This window comes from Styela clava, chromosome 6 (genome assembly GCF_964204865.1).
Source record: "Styela clava chromosome 6, kaStyClav1.hap1.2, whole genome shotgun sequence".
NCBI classification, from domain to species: Eukaryota; Metazoa; Chordata; class Ascidiacea; order Stolidobranchia; family Styelidae; genus Styela; species Styela clava.
Window position 1 is genome coordinate 12608194 of NC_135255.1, and position 16568 is coordinate 12624761.

General features: G+C 32.7%; 1 protein-coding gene across 1 annotated transcript in view; it reads right to left on the reverse strand.

The window, feature by feature from the left end:
* Positions 1-16559, reverse strand: part of LOC120331440 (vacuolar protein sorting-associated protein 8 homolog) — a 29710-nt gene extending 13151 nt beyond the window's left edge. Inside the window, exons 1-30 of the mRNA XM_078113721.1 lie at positions 16418-16559; positions 15674-15812; positions 15133-15250; positions 14523-14646; positions 14103-14157; positions 13798-14009; positions 13275-13342; positions 13141-13191; positions 12500-12602; positions 12018-12074; positions 11437-11556; positions 10877-10957; positions 10116-10286; positions 9276-9480; positions 8834-8880; positions 8220-8291; positions 8044-8129; positions 7579-7718; positions 7120-7184; positions 6818-6959; positions 6178-6293; positions 5966-6076; positions 5599-5700; positions 5125-5292; positions 4334-4504; positions 3924-4022; positions 3746-3835; positions 3022-3112; positions 1913-2067; positions 862-1027 (exon numbers count right to left, since the gene is read on the reverse strand). Of these exons, the coding sequence (XP_077969847.1) occupies positions 862-1027; positions 1913-2067; positions 3022-3112; positions 3746-3835; positions 3924-4022; positions 4334-4504; positions 5125-5292; positions 5599-5700; positions 5966-6076; positions 6178-6293; positions 6818-6959; positions 7120-7184; positions 7579-7718; positions 8044-8129; positions 8220-8291; positions 8834-8880; positions 9276-9480; positions 10116-10286; positions 10877-10957; positions 11437-11556; positions 12018-12074; positions 12500-12602; positions 13141-13191; positions 13275-13342; positions 13798-14009; positions 14103-14157; positions 14523-14646; positions 15133-15250; positions 15674-15812; positions 16418-16468 (3376 nt within the window). The 5' untranslated portion in view covers positions 16469-16559. The remainder of the gene's footprint in view (positions 1-861; positions 1028-1912; positions 2068-3021; positions 3113-3745; positions 3836-3923; positions 4023-4333; positions 4505-5124; positions 5293-5598; positions 5701-5965; positions 6077-6177; positions 6294-6817; positions 6960-7119; positions 7185-7578; positions 7719-8043; positions 8130-8219; positions 8292-8833; positions 8881-9275; positions 9481-10115; positions 10287-10876; positions 10958-11436; positions 11557-12017; positions 12075-12499; positions 12603-13140; positions 13192-13274; positions 13343-13797; positions 14010-14102; positions 14158-14522; positions 14647-15132; positions 15251-15673; positions 15813-16417) is intronic.
* Positions 16560-16568: the final 9 nt, after the last annotated feature.

Genomic DNA, 16568 nt, shown 5'->3' on the forward strand with positions numbered 1-16568 from the left:
TATAAACATACAAGGAATTTGTGTTTACTTGGCAATGAAATAACTTTGAACGAGCAAGCGATCAATCTTTGTCACACAAAGCAAACGTAAGATTTCCAGACAGTATACGCAATGATAGGTCAGCTGCGCAATTGACAAACGCTCATATAATCTTTATTATATATAATTTGGTTTCTCGTAGGAATACAAGTCTGGAATTGTCTGAAAGATGAGGTGTTGCTCGTTCACGAGAGTATTCTCTATCTCTTTTATCTAACGTGTGCTTACCACAGCGTGGAGAGGAAGAAAACACTTTCTCAAAATTTTCAACAGGCATACGGAAGATTTTTTCTATTTGTGGCACTTTTGGTTAACTATTTATTACATTTTATAAAAGGGGTAAAAAAGTCCCTTTGGACCAGCGGAAAAAAAAGTTGAGTAATAAGGTACGGTGATACCGTACCGGTGTTCGACTACCGATTTGTTCAAGTATCGAAACTTTTTTGCCATGAGAAACAATTGTAATTATTTTAGTACATTCTTACGCATTCCAACTAGTACTTTTCACTACTTTTCTTTTGGGGCCATGATTAACAGTAAAAAAAGGGCAAGAAATTTTCACAACAAATGTTATCCCGTAACGTTCCAACTTGAATTGATGCTTGTTGAATGGTCGGAGGCAGCCGAGATGCACAGTTCAAGTAGCGTGACATCTCACTCCGCTGCATGTTCGATCTCTGAATTTCCGTTCGAGTACCGCAGCACTTTTAATTCAAATTTTTTGGTAGACTTCCGAATTGTTCGAGTGTCAAGTATTTTACTACCAAGGTATCACTATATAGAAGGTTTATTTGTCTGATAATAAAATCTTTTTTGATATACCTGTATCAAGGCTGACGGAGTTTTCAATATCGTTTTCACATCTTTCGACAAATTTTTGTAATTTATCTTTTGCAACTTTGTGAAGAATCATGAACGCTGCAGAACAATCATCATTTTCTTCAAGTAAATATGCAGTGGCTTCATCAACATGATATCTTCGAACAATCTAAATAAAATATGACGCACAAATTTTATTTTAATAAGGTGCCTACTTCAAAAAAAAAATAAATGTATGAATGAATAAATGTTATGAAGGGGTCACGTTTACGAGTGGAAAAATTTACAGAAAATTTGCAAGGTCGGGTGAACCAAATCAGAAGTGAAGAAAACCCATTATTGAGCAAAGTTATGACTAGGGGTGCATAATGTGCTATTAAAATTTTGCTTTATAATATTTGAAGTAGTAAAACATGAACTGCTTTCAACTGTACAAAAGCATGAGTGTGCTTATAATATTAGCTAAGGATTGAACAATTAAAGTAGTTTTTATTATTGAGCTAGAAATAGAGTGTCAGAATAGGCGAAGGAAGGCATTCAACAAGAAAGGTAGGAAACCACTGACTTAAGATAAAATCTTAACATTTCATATTTTTTATTCAAAGCTGAAACAAGCAGAAACCTGTACAAAGACAGTGTTTCTTGTTTGTTAGAGACAAAGATTTTGTTGTAAGAGCTTTCCTCTGCAAATACTGGATGTACTATTTCAAATTTCCAGGACTTTTACTTGCAAATTTTCCCTCAAGGGCTCAATATTTAACCACGAATTTTGCTAGTTTTATGTATATTTTGCCCTCACATACTATTCCGTCATGCAAATCACCAATCCAATTGGTGCTCAGCTAAGACCTTAAAGTTACTGGTGTGGAAAGCTAAAGAGGTTGAATGGGAAATCCCTGATTCCAGGCCTTATGTTGGTTAACTGACCAAAATGCTCACCTATTTGAGCACTGCACTTTCTTGTTAATCGTTAGACTGGACTGATCAACTATTTTTGCAACAAAATGTCCCAAATCTTGCTTTAGTTAATCTGTTATCTGCAGTGATGACTTACCTCTATAGAATTAGAAGGTCGGTTCGATTCCAAAGATTTCAAAAATTGCAGAACTTTGTTTCTATCGAATTGGCACATGAGAGAAAGATAAACTTGAACCATTTCAGGGTCAGATGTATAAGGATTTGGACCTTCTGGCTCTATAGATAAATCACCTGACAAAGATCAAGAAATTTGGCTTGAATTGTTGATATAATATTAAAAATTAAAATTACAAAATAGGAGACCGAAGAAAGAAAGTGCTAGAAACATTGCATCAGATTTTCTCTGGACCGGAGCAAACACGAGGTTAGAGTGTTGGAATTGTGTTGATGTTGCAAAATGAAGATCTCAAATTTGAAACCTTCATGTTACACCTCAGCTTCACCAGAATTTAAATTAAGTAGGATATACTGAATTGAATAAATTATGGTATTTGCAAAATATAGGTGCAACACCACAAGTGTGCAAGGCTGAGTACTTTGTTGTTAAAGGCAGGAGCGTAACGAGGTGGGATTGAGGTGGGCAGTTCCATTTGAAAGGCATATTGTTGTATCGCACATAGCAATTTTTCGCGGCTTGGATCGCCTTCTAGACCCTCAATACTATTGAAAACCCACACCCCCCCCCCCTGAAAATTCCCGACTATGCCTTGGTTAGAGGGATGGTACCAACTATGATGATGACGAAGGTTGAAGGTTAATTAGGCAATGCTGAATTGGAAATATTTAGTCCTTCCAAATAAGGTAACTCCTTATGTATCAATAGCTGTGATCGTACATAGCACTGAATGAAGTGAAGACGCCAAAAAACACATCAGTGGCAGTTTGTCCAAAGCCCTTTTTGAAAACATAGTGTAAACTACATATGAAAAACAGCGCTCCAGAAGTATGAGTACCAATATGGAGGTAAATAAATTTGTTCGCCTACTTTACATCAAGTTGTGTAAAGGGACAGAAACTTATGGGCAGGGGGTATATTCACTTGGCTAACACAAACAGTCCCGAACTCGTAATAGAACTAAAATAAGGTAAATCGGAATAAAATTATGGCCTAACTCTAATTATGGCCAACTACGAGAGTACCAAAAAAACAACCATCACCATAATTTAAACAATGAACTTACTTACCGTTTAAACTTGCATTATCGGCATCATGAAAATGTGATGTTGAAGGATTAAAAAGTCCTTTCAAGAAGAAATAAAGCATCTGAGGTTGATCCTAGAATTTATATTAAATATTACAAACAAATATCATACACAGCTAGGATTCATAATACACTAATTCATTGGTTCTCAAACTTTTTTGGCCGCGCCCCCTTTTTAGAATTTGTCAAGTCTCGCGCCCTACCTTAAAAATGCCTAGCTAACAATAAGCTACAAATAACAGATAGTAAGAAAAAATATGTTTTATTTAAAAAACATGTTGAAAATATGAGGATGGAATCGCAATTTCTAAATAATAAAGAAATGTAAATATCCAAAATATGGGGGGGGGGGGGGGCAAGATCAAACCCAACAAATATTTTTGCCTTAAAAAGTTGTCTACGCCCCTCTGTGGGGCGCGTCCAACCGTTTTGAGAACCACTGCAAATACTAATACAACAAAAAATAATAATACTTTTTGTTGCAAGAACACATTATGTCAGGAATGGAAACAAAATGCCATCCATGTGTTACTTTAATATCTGTATTCCAACATCTCGAATATGCCCTTTCGCTCAGAATGTAAATGTGCAAAGCTACTTAAAAACTTTAAATAGAGATGTATACCCATACAAAACCGACTATTGCTGTGATGTGAAAACAAATGGAACCTGTGCGAGATTACTATTAGCAAAACTGTAAATCCTACCTTCAATTTAGCCGCGACAGTTTGTAGTGATCCATGAAGTACTGTTGTTACAAGATTTGCAGTTTGATCACTGTCGATTTTGATCAATTCCTGGCAAATTGAATAAACATTATCTTAACAAATATTTTGACTAATCAAAAATGTGCTTCAGAGCTGTTGAATACAGAAGACTACATACCTTTATATTTTGTGAAACTTTTTCCACTAATAAATCTTTTTCTCCTTCATCGACAGTTTTATCTTGTAATGTATCTCGGATGTATCGAAATGCATGTTCCTGGAATAAACGGTTTCAAGGCTTACTATAACTTCATATCAATGTAGTTATCAGACAGTAGGGATGGGAATTTTTGAATACCTTATTTAGAAATCGAATCTCGAATACTTGGGAGATATCTCAATAAGGAGCTCCAGAAGTCTCTTTTCTCAATTCATTTGCAATAGAAATATTCTGTTCAAAATTAAAATCACTAACCAAAGTACAGTAATCAGATTTTATAAAATCATACTCAACAATAGCAAGTAATATTAGGAAAACGCACATTTAGCTGAGCTTATCCACAGAAATAAAAAATAGAAAACTGTTACCTTTTTTGCAGGGTCTTTGAGGTAAGTTTCAAAAATTAGGTCGAACCTTCGATTCCTATCGTACAATAATCTTAGTGCATGATAGAAACCAGCTCTTTCTACTAATTTCATTAAGTGAACACTGTCTTCCTCATTTCCAATAACTTCACTCTGTAACAACTCGACAAGAGCCTACAAAAGACGGAAAAAAGAGTTCACTCACACGCTGATAAACTGTGACTAGTGATAAAATTGTTATATTTAGAATATTATTTAGATATAGAACTGATCCAGTGTTAGTGAAAGATTCTAAATTAAAGTCTCGGACCTTTTGTGGAAAAAATACCCTGTCACTTAAAATAAAAATTACTAATTATCCAGTTGGGGTTGAGAATTATTTGTAAATTTGAACTCTCAGTGCATTTTGTAGTACTTAAAGCACGATCTGCAGTACCTGAAACATGGCGAGAGTGTTTTTCCCAAATCTTACATTTTTGCATTAATGGCGGGGTATTCCTGAAAAAGATCCTAAATTTTCAGCCCTTTCACAATTTACTTGGAAAAAAAGATTCATACTATACAGTTGAATAAACTTCTGCTGCTTCTAAATAGAACATTGACTAGAAAAAAGCTCCACATAAAAATTATGCAATATAACCAAATAGTTTTTTTATGAATTTTCAATATTTGAAGACACCCTTCTATTCTCTTGCCAACTAATTTTCAGAAGTATTTCCGACTGACCAAAGTTGGTATTTTGCTAATCGGTGCTGAACTAAACAGAAGAACTTAGTTGAGACTCAAGCTCTCACTTGCTGTCTTTCTTCATGTTTGGAACTTTCTTCTTGTGATGACAAAGGAGATGTTAAATATTCAACAATTTGTTGTATCAACATTCTGTTTACTCTCAATTGCTGATCATCTTGACGTCTTGCAACTTGTCTCGCAAGAAATACGAAAAGAGTTCCAATTTGATCAGGCTATAGTAAAAAGTTTTATGTAATTGAAAACCAATGACGATATTATTAAATGAAAATATATATACAACCGGAAAATAGTGAAAATTGTAATGAATCACAGGGAATTCAGGAAAACTGACTGATTTTGAAACAAAGCTAAGCATATGCAATATCCCATTATATTGATATTCAAAAATTCTTGACTCAACTTTTGCTAAATTTGTAGCCAAATTATGAAATATGCTGTAATTTACTATGCAAAATTTGAATACACACAGTTATTTAAATATCAATACTAAAATATAATTCAAGCAACTTTTTACTCACAGTAAACCCAGGTGTTTCCACCATTATTCTCAACAATATATCAACAAGTTGTTGAACTCTGCCACATCCCTTCTGACCTTGGAACTCAGGCTCAGAAAATGACTAATAAAGAAAAGAAAATGTTATCAATATCTAGGTATGTTTTGCCGTGTTATTTTATGACCTGAGTTTTTAAGTTTGGCAATTATTGACGTGTCACAAGCTTTGAGAGAATGAGGCAATAGAATAGAGGAGTTTAAGACCAGAAAAATCCCTCTCAAAATATTAACAAATATTGCAAAATCATGATGAAGTCGATTCAGTGTCCAAAAGTGATTTGACATCTTTCTATTCTTAGAAATTACATAAATAATATATATTATTTCACCAAAGAAAGAACATTCAGCATTTCTTGAGTAGAAAATTTCAACAAGATAGCAAGAACTGGATATTCTTCTGTGAAAACGTTTAGTTTTGGTGTTGTCAGGCATCCATATATCTGAAACGGCAAAAAATAATCGGCAAAATTTTTTGACCAAAGATTTTTTAGAGATACTTACCAAGCATATACCGTATTTGTCCGATAGGATAAATCCTTACCTGTTTTTTGACAGCCATGGATGATTCTGGATCCAGCATTCCACTTGGATATTGCACACCAGCAAAACAGCTACTTACATAAACTAATAGTTTGCTCCCTAGTTTTGTCATGTTATCTGAATAAAAATTTCAAGTTTATACTTTAAGTAACAACAAATTTTAAAGTTGCATGCTAACATTTAAATAATTTAAAAAAAGAAACAGATCAAATATAATATCTGACACCTCTACCACATAAAAATGTGGAGTCAGAGAACATTAACACTTGACCCCAACTCATAGACATTTGAAAAACGATTCCAGATCTTAGATGAAAAAAAAATGGCTCCGCCACCATGTTAAACGAAATTGTGATTCCAATTTCAGCTTCGAATTGAACTCAGAGAACATCAAACTTGGCATTTGCAAGGCTTTTATTGTCTATTGAGAATGCTTAAACAATTCAGTGCTTTTTCAGTTTCTGTTGCAAATTTTTTGACTCGCAATAATCAAATCGCCATAATCACCATCAAAGAAATTGAAAATAAGGCTTCAATCTTAGTAAAAAAGCATGCAAAAATCCTGTCTCCACTGCACAAATTCTCACAATAACCAATGTGGGAAACAAAATGAATTAATTTTCACAAGAATATCATCTCACCGCTCAATTGCTTTCCAATTGCCATTGCACTTGTTAACATACTTATCATTTCGACAAGAGGACCAACATAGTCAGACATAACTCTGTTGTTTATACTTAATATTGCATCATAAAGTCCATGGGACCAACAAAGACTTAGAACCTGAAAGATGAATGGTGGATATACATGAAAGTTGAAGACATTTTGCCAGCTTTAAATTAGTCTACATCACATTTTGAGTGAAGGATTGAAGGATGAACCATTTAAAAAAAACTGCTGACGAGCACTGATGTAGAAGTGTCTATCTATTACTTTGTCTTACCTGATGTAGATCTAAACTTGCTACATCCAGATGTAAAAGACAAGCTTCAACATTTGATAACATATCTGAAAAATACAAAGTGATAGTGAATACCAGTCAATAAATATGATGCATTAACAGCAAATGACCAGTTTACCATGTATCTTTGTTAGGATAGGATTTATATATTTATCCTGGAGAGCAAAAAACCAACAAAATTTAGGTTAGGTTTTTTCAGAGTTGAGGACTTTAGTCAATTGAAATCAAAATGCTTGTTAATCTGAAATTCGGAGTCAATTCAAAGCGGATTTGAAAAAGGCCAAGTTTGTTTTAGAGTTGGGTGTAGACTTTCTCAGTTTCCGCAGCACTGATTCGAATTGATATACTTTTATCCTCTGATGCTTTCTTGTAATATGAATATCATATACTGATATTAAGTGATGATATGGCATAACTTGTGATATAAGAAATAGTTTTTACTTTTTGCTTCGTAATGTTTCACGAAATCTTGCATTACTATCGGACTGATTGTTTTTAGTCGATCATCAAGAATATATGGTTCGAGACATTCAAGAAACACAGTGTGAGCGATGCAGTCTGCCTTGAACCTTTCATATATTCTGTAGAAAATATTTAAACATAAAACAAGAGTGGTTCTGGCAGGGAAAACTATAAGATAATTCCTGATTTTTCCAATTATCAAGTGCTACTTGAAAACACCTTATGAATAAATAGTTAAAATTAGCCAACTTAATAATAATGGTTGAATGTTAATATTAAAAATAATGGTTTGTGTTTTTTTGGGGATTGGAAATTTTTTCCCACAATGTACTTAGAATAGTAATTTAATTTAATTTACTTGCAATTGATTGCTTATCTTCATTTCTTAATTATACAGAACACAAGCAGATATTAATTACTAATGAAACTTATATATATTTATACCTGTCACACAAAACATCAATTCTGTTAATATGAAGACAATGATCAACACAAACTGGAACAACATCCTTGAAAAATGCAATCAATACCTGAATATAGACAGTTCGAATTAATGGACGATTCAAATTCAACATGTTTTATTGCATCCACAATACCTATAAAAATCATTATAAACTTACCTCCAACTTTCCATTATCAGGACATAGTTTTGTCATTGAAAGATCCACATATTCAATTAAGATATCAAGAATCTGAAAGCGAAATAAATATTAAACAAATAAGCAACTCTAATGTAAGTGGTACAGATATTGACCTCTGTGAGACATGGGAATTTGATTTCAATTTGGCCAGAAATTAAACAGAAAGGTATATCTCGCATATAAGCTGACGGCCCTAAAACGGTGAGTTTATATAATTTCGCATATAAGCCGATGCTACAAATCATACCACGCTGTACATATCACATCAAATGGTTGCAGAAGAGCATTAAAAACTATTACAGACTGTTATCGTTGTCATAGCGTACCAAGCGCTGCTTCGTGTATGTGCATGCACTTATCATAAGAACTTAGCATGTTTCGAGTTGTAGCTATTAGAATTAAAATTAGCATAATGTCATTTCGTTTGAGTAGGATCAGAGTTATGCGCGTATAAGCCTACCCTCTTAGTTTTTTAGCTTATATGCAAGGATATACGTAATATAAAACCAAGCATCTCAACTCCATGAACATCTCCTACTTTGTAATGAACAATATCAAGAAGTAAATACAAACAAAAAAATATGAATCAGTACCATTTCGGAGACAAGTTGTCTTCTTTTTTCCTGATCTACAGGTAGTCCTACGATAAAATTCAACAAGGTAATTATGAGGCTTTTTCAGAAAAAAACAGAATATGACGGTAAATCCGGTAATTTGCAGAATGAAACAAACCAATTAGAAGAAAAATTACTATTACAGAGAATGGCATGTTATAAATATGTAATTATTAGATATTTAACTTGAACAATATTATGGGTGTTTTGATTCACAAATTTGAAATTTACAGTTACCCAGTACCAATATTCAAATTAATTGTGCCACATATTATCCAGCATTCAAAAATCAAAAAGATGAGTTTCAACATCGTACAACTGGCAAATCGTGTTGTATTTTTCTTCTGTGCGTATGTAGCCTACATAGAAAATTCCTAAAATGCTTCATGACTAGTAAATAGCACAAATCAAAATAAAATACCGAGAACAGATTTGGCAGTTCCATTATAAAACGTCAATGCAAGTTCCAAAGCTCTCTGATGTCCATTTGGCCAACCGAGTGATGTACGAATTCTATCGTTCCATTGTCGAACTTTGGTTGCATACACGCACAAGTCACCCAGAAGTAATACTGTACCGTTATAAGAAATCATTGAATGATAACATGTCTGTTCACCAATAGCAGCCTGAAATGTGACAAATTGTGTTAATGATAAACGTTAATACGTCGGGTATAAACTGATCTATAATTCCTATTTCTCGATTCCAAAATTTTGTATTCGGGTGTAAACTTTTTCCAACTCCACAGTCCTGTTCGAACTAATAGAACATGAAAAATGATAGTTAGTCAAATTAAGATTATCATATATCAATACTTTATCATTTCAAAAACAAAGATAAATATCACATTCTATTACAGTCTATCATTACTAGAAATGCAGTATTTATAAAATTTACTTATGCCAATACTGGAAATGGCCAAGATGACCTAGTTTTGTGATAAAATGGTGTGTTTTTGAACTAACCATGCATTCCGTGACAAATTTTAATTCCTCAAGTTATTGTATGAATTTTAAAACACAAATAAATACAACATTCATTACATTGATAATAAAATTATAAATATAGGTAAAGATCTGTTTATCTGTCTAAGATGTTTTTAAATTCGATTTCCTTTTGTGTATGCCAATTTCAATTATATTCTACTTTTATAGAATTACGAAATATTGTCTCTCAAGATTGTCCAACCATTTTTTGCCATTGGATAAAATGGAGTATATAATAAAAAATAGTTTCATCATACATGTAACGACATTCATACCAGTGCCTTGCTGACATTTCCTCCTGTAGCGATTGATTTGAAGGTAGCACTGCTGTATACCAAGTTGACGTTTTCCAATAAAATTGTTTCAAGTTCAGCTTGTGTTGCTTCATCCACAACATGCAATCTCTCTGTTGAGTCGAGACACAAAATGGTCTTTGTATTCAACCACTAAATTTTAAATAGAGACGCATAAGAATAGAAAATAATATAAACAGGAAATATATACAAGAATAACATGACTACATGAGCTATTTCGATGAAAAGGCATATATATTTGTAGCTTTCGTTAGACCATAGCCGAAATTCTTGAAACAAAATTATCTTGTTCAAGTATCCTTGAGACAATTGCCACATATGGATGCGAAGTGGGAAATAAACAAGTAGAAAGGACTTGCAGTTGAAAACACAATATATATACGACATCTGAGTACCTATGCGGACATCGTATCAAAACAGTGTGGTAGGTTTTAAATATCCTTTAAATGGATTTATTTCTTAGTAAATCATTACATTGGTCAATTTTACGTAAAATTTAAAGAAAATTATAACTTCATCTCAGAAGGACTGATTTTTTATTTCAAGATCGAAATTCTAAAGTCTAGTAAAACTTATTCATTGGTTTCAAACCTCTTTCTAAACATGGATACGTGGCTAAACTTAATTACTGCTATACACAAGATGCAGAAACCCAAACCAAAAGACATTTTCTGATACGCCAGAGGTAAAATTTATTAGTCTTATAAGAAATTAAAACTTACTGCAACGTTAATGAGAGTATAAGTTGTGTTCATAGTCCTGATGTGAGAAAATAGTATATTGTCCCAATTTTCATTTTTCACCTGATAATGAAATATAAAAACCATGATCATGTAACTGACGAAGCCTCTACTCCATGATAAAAATTCAAATCAACAGAGAATATGACCGTAGGAAATTCACCTAAGCTTGCAGACCATCTGATTGATAATGAAATTAAATTATAAATTACCTATATTAGTGATGCATATCCTAATTGTTAGGTTTTCCAGAATTCTGTTTTGATATTGTTTCCAATTTCAATTATCTACTCCGAATCATTATCAGTAAAATTATGATATAACATGTCATTGACTTAATCATAAACTTTATGAGAAATACCAATTTTCTCTAGATGTTTTAAAAAGAATTTTAAATTTCATTCACAATTAAATTCTCTAGACATCTGTAATCACAACAGCAACAAAAAGTAGTCTGTGTCACTGATTGGTTCAAAAATCGGATCTTTTAAAAGGAAGATGTAAAAAAACTTCTACAAACAAGGTTGTAAATAGTCTTGTACCTGGAAAAAGTAAATGACATCTCCCCTTGCAAATAATAACACCGGATCAATAGACCTTGTGTTAGATTCAACAAAAACAGACAATCGCCAACTGATAAGAGGTATGTTTGTCATATTTCTCTGCAAAATCAATATAAAATCAAATCAGTAAGCAACAAGTTACAGCATGAAGACATTCCCTAAAACTATGCTGGATTGAAATTGAAACTCTGAATCCTAATATAATACCATATTGGAAAAGCTTTTATAAACAAGTAGAAAAATATACAATCATTTTCAGAATTGTTCTTGATATAAAAATAGACAGATGAATCATTTTACTTAGTAATTGTTGTTGTCTAAAAGAGTTGTTGTCTAAAAGTTTATTAATAGTTGAATATCGCAATGTTTTTCAGAAAGATATGCCTTTGATATATTTTATATCTTCTCCAGGCTTTTTTACCCCAAATTTTGCTAATCCAAAAAACACTGCATAAATTATTGGCAACAATCTCTTTATATCAACAATTTTTATTTTATTTGATGGAATAATTGATGTTATTTAATAGACTTTCATTCATATAATATAAACAATACCGTACATTCAGTTGATGGCTGAAAAGAACTTTGATTTGTGGCCTCAATGACACAACAAGAACCTGTTAAAAAACATAGCATTGAATGACAAATTGACTCCTTTATTTTCATCTATTATTTCATCAGTATATATTTTGGATGTGATGACAGGTGAATGGAAAAACAAATTGCTCATCCAATCATGAATGATCGTGGAGGACATGGTCGTGGAAACAAGATGTTATCCCAGGAATACATTGAAAAGGGACGAATCTCAATTTTTCGGATACATCAAAATGGCAGATATCACAATCATAATTAAACAGAAAATTGTTGCCCGCTTAAATTTGATTAGTACCTTTAACTCCAAATAATAATTTCCTTGTTATAATGCGTTGATTTCAATTATTATCCTTTAGAAAAAATATCCAGCCTTGAATACAATAAACAACCATTCATTCTATGGCACAAGATACAGCATAGCAAAAAATTAAGAGTGATTTCTCACCTTTGTCAAAGTTCCCATTGCCAACAAATGTCTGTCTCTCAATGGATGATCAGCAATTGTTTTCAGAATATGGAGAGGTTCGATGGTGCATACTTCACCTCGACTGTCGATAAAAACAAACATACTAAATATCAAATTACAGCCATTGGTTTATTTTGCTGCTAACTTGAATAACTTAAAACATAATACATAAAATTGCACTGAATGTTAAAGGCGTTTAGAATAATGCTTTTTTCTGTAATAGACAATTCACAAATTCTATATTACTACTTCTTTTTGCATGATTTGGGGGCCTATTAGGGCCAGCTAACTACTAACCCATAGGTGGGTAACAGGGAGACCCCACTTATTATTTCGGTAATTCACCTAGTCACCAATTAATGCAAACTATGTTTTGGACATGAATTTCTCAAAATCGAATACCAGCAATTCCCACAGTTCTGATATAAGTGCTGTATGTGTTAAGCTCAACACCACACACAACAGCAATCAAAGAATTAAAAGACTAGCGGAAAAGATACAACAGTAAGTTTGTTATTAATGCAAACTTCGATTGTATATCTAAGACCCGTATTCTTTTTTATAATAATAAAAACATGCGTGGCCCATCCCTGGTATAAATCAAGAAAAAAATGCCTCACCTGCCAGAAAACAAACACCTTGACTCACAAGACCTCACACCCATAACCCTCCTGAAAACAATATAAAATAATTAAAAAACAAAACATACCTAATTTTAAACTTATAACCATTATTGATGAAACTCCACACAAACCTGAAATTCAATTCAAACACTGATCCACCACTGTCATTACAAACTGCTAATGTAGGATCATCAGTAAACTGAAAGAGAAAAACCCACATTAGATAGTATACAAAGCAAGCTTAAGGAACAGTTGTTCGCTAGCGAAATGAAGCAATAGGTATAAAAATAATAGTGAGCATAGCTATATATTTTTCAGAATGAATGACAAATACACATTAGAATATTTGTGTAAACACACATTGAAATCTAAGCCAGGGGTAGGGAGCTCATTCAGCTTTGGATTAGAAGTCCTTCAAAGTACCTAATCCTCAACTTTGAACACCAGAAATGGCTAAAACTATATAAAAAAAACATCCCAAATATAAATTATTTTCGAACAGAAAACAAAAATGAAGATATGTGACAATTTAGAGAAGTTTTCATTCGTAATAACTTGAAATATTAACAATAAAAGTCAAAACTTAAGCTTTTTTTTCATTTTGTTAGTCTACATATGTAGTAGTTGATTTCATTTCAACAATCCTTGACTAACCTTAACATGTAAAACAGAAGATCCTGGAGGATGAGCATCTGTTATTGTTCGGAGTAATTTCCCTGATTTCACGTCATACATGAGTATCTGTCCTCTTGCATATCCGACTAGTAGTCTGTCGCTATCCATATTGAATGCCAATGCAGTCACAGAACCATACTTGCTACCAACACTGACGCTACCCAACACATGAACTAACTTCTGATCATTATCTGTGAGGAATATGAGACATAGTGGAGTTACGAATAGAATTTATGATAATCTATGAAGCTCTAGTCATACTGTAGATATGAATTTTAACTTACCAAATACTAAAGCAATTCCATGAGCAGTTCCAATGGCTATCAACTGAGAAACTGCCTGTAAAAAATATATTCAATCTTACAGTACTTTTACATATAAGAACCTATTAAACATTCGAAAATGGCATATCTATATACAAAAATTGAATGTAACATTTTAAGATTTCTTCCATATTAATCTTTCCAATATATAAATATTTTAAATCTGTGAAGTGACTCTTCATTGAAAAGGGGAATTAAACTGTAAGAAACAGAATCCAAACAAAAACTTGTGACACAACTTCAGCAACCCGCAGTCCAAATAACGGAATTTCCCGTTAGGCTGCCTTTTCATCTAGCTAAAAATTTTACCTTATATTTAGATGTGAATTACAGAATTTAAGTAACTAAGACTGACTCCTTTCTTATAACAACATAACATACCAATGATGTTGGCTTTCCAGCATTGATTCTATCAGCAGATGACATGATATGATTTGACAGAGCTTGCATTCGGTAAAATGCAAGAACAGGTCCATGGAATTGTGGAGCATCTTTTTTCTTTACACTGAAACAATAAAAAACAAGCTTAATTTAGAACGAGGGGCCAGTCATGTCAGATGTATTTGCCAACCAAACAACAACCAAAAATACAGCACATGAATCCAACTTTTACTAAAAAGAATGGAGCTTGATCTTGTGAGTTGTGTCACTTCATACAATATAACATATATAATTTTGGAAATATTCCGGAATTTAGCATAGTCAAATGTTTAGATTTTCACAAAATTCAAAATAGAAAAGTGAACTATTGACGAATAATACTTGCACTAGACCCAGTAGACTGACTTCTACAGATAGCGATTTATTCCTATAACCATGAGAACCCATTACAATAGAAATATGCCTATAATGATGACAACCTATTGAAGATCTCATTCGGTTATTTTTCTTCAAAGACACGATATTAGGAAAAATTCATATTTGGTTCAATTCTAGATCACCTTCTGAGCTGATTTTATAATCATTTATTTTAATATCGTTGGTTTCATACCTTGAAGCCTGACTGTCTCCACTTTTGATTGATGTTGTTTCTAATGATTTCAGAACACTCAGGGATGCCATCTCACTTTTCTTAAGATAACCATTTGATATGTTTTTCTCTGGAGTTCCTGACAAAATGTGAATAGTGAAAACAAGGTGCTATTGCACATAAGCTCATGTCAAAGAGAGAGAAGGCATGTATGTAACTAAGGAAAAGTTGAGTAAAATAGAATCAATAAAAATAGAGCGTACATTGGTGCTCATCTGACAAACATAGAAAAAAAAGTAAAGCATATTTTTCGCCCACAGCTTTTTGGATAATAATATGAAGAAACTAAAAAAAATGGGTATTAATAAAAATAGAACTAGACTTATTCGCAAAGTCTGCTTATTATGTGGGAAATACGGTATTCTTTTATAAAGATGATACATCAAATAGTGTAGTGAGATTCTTTATCAGTGTCACCTCACAATTTTCATATCACCTGCTACAAGCGATAAAGTAACAAATCGCAAAAAACATATTCAAGCAATTATATAAATGTTGTTACCTGTAGATGTGGGCGAAAAACCATTGGTGATATTATCCAACAACGACACATTATCTTCAGTCTCACTTTCAGCCTCTTTCAAAATACTTTCTAAGGAAGGTTCTTCAACATCAGGAATGTCAAACTCTGTTGGATCAAGCTGCAAAAGAAATTGATTTGTAAACATTAACCCATTTTATACTCCATACATACTTATGATATATCCATAGCCAGATCTGTGACATTTAATCGAAGCTGACCTTTCTATAATTGATGGAGCTACCAGAAATTTTAGTGGCTTCAGCTCCCAACCATCGAATTATTTTTTCCCATGGCTATGAAGCCCAGCTCTGTAGTTAAAAAATGAAGCTCAGAGTCAGAGCCATTGTGATTTTTAACCAGTCTTTCAGTCCTGGCTTATATTTCAATGCTTGTTAATATAAATATGTAGCCTATCTAATTATGCATACATATTGAAGTGTATTTAAAATTATTGTGTTGGGTCCATACACAAATGAGTACCATACGAGAATAACCCATTGTAATTTGAGGTCTGGAAAAAGAAGTTGATAACTACTGCAAAATATCAAAGTGTAAAAAATGGAATATATTTTACTCAACATAGCAGCTTGACCATATTAATCAAAATGACAATTCATATAACCCTATTGAAAATCATGTAACTATTACTAGCAAATAACTGTAAAAGTAAACACTATATACAGAGAATATCTGTTAAATATAAAAGGACTTCATCAAACTCACCTCTTCTAAATCTTCCAGAATATTCCCATTACTAGTTTCAAGCTTGTCCATCGTGCTACAATCAGATCATTTCAGCTATGGAGCAACATTTTATTTTAACTATCAAATAATAAATAATAAAAAAAGATCGAGCGTAATAAAGGTACAAACG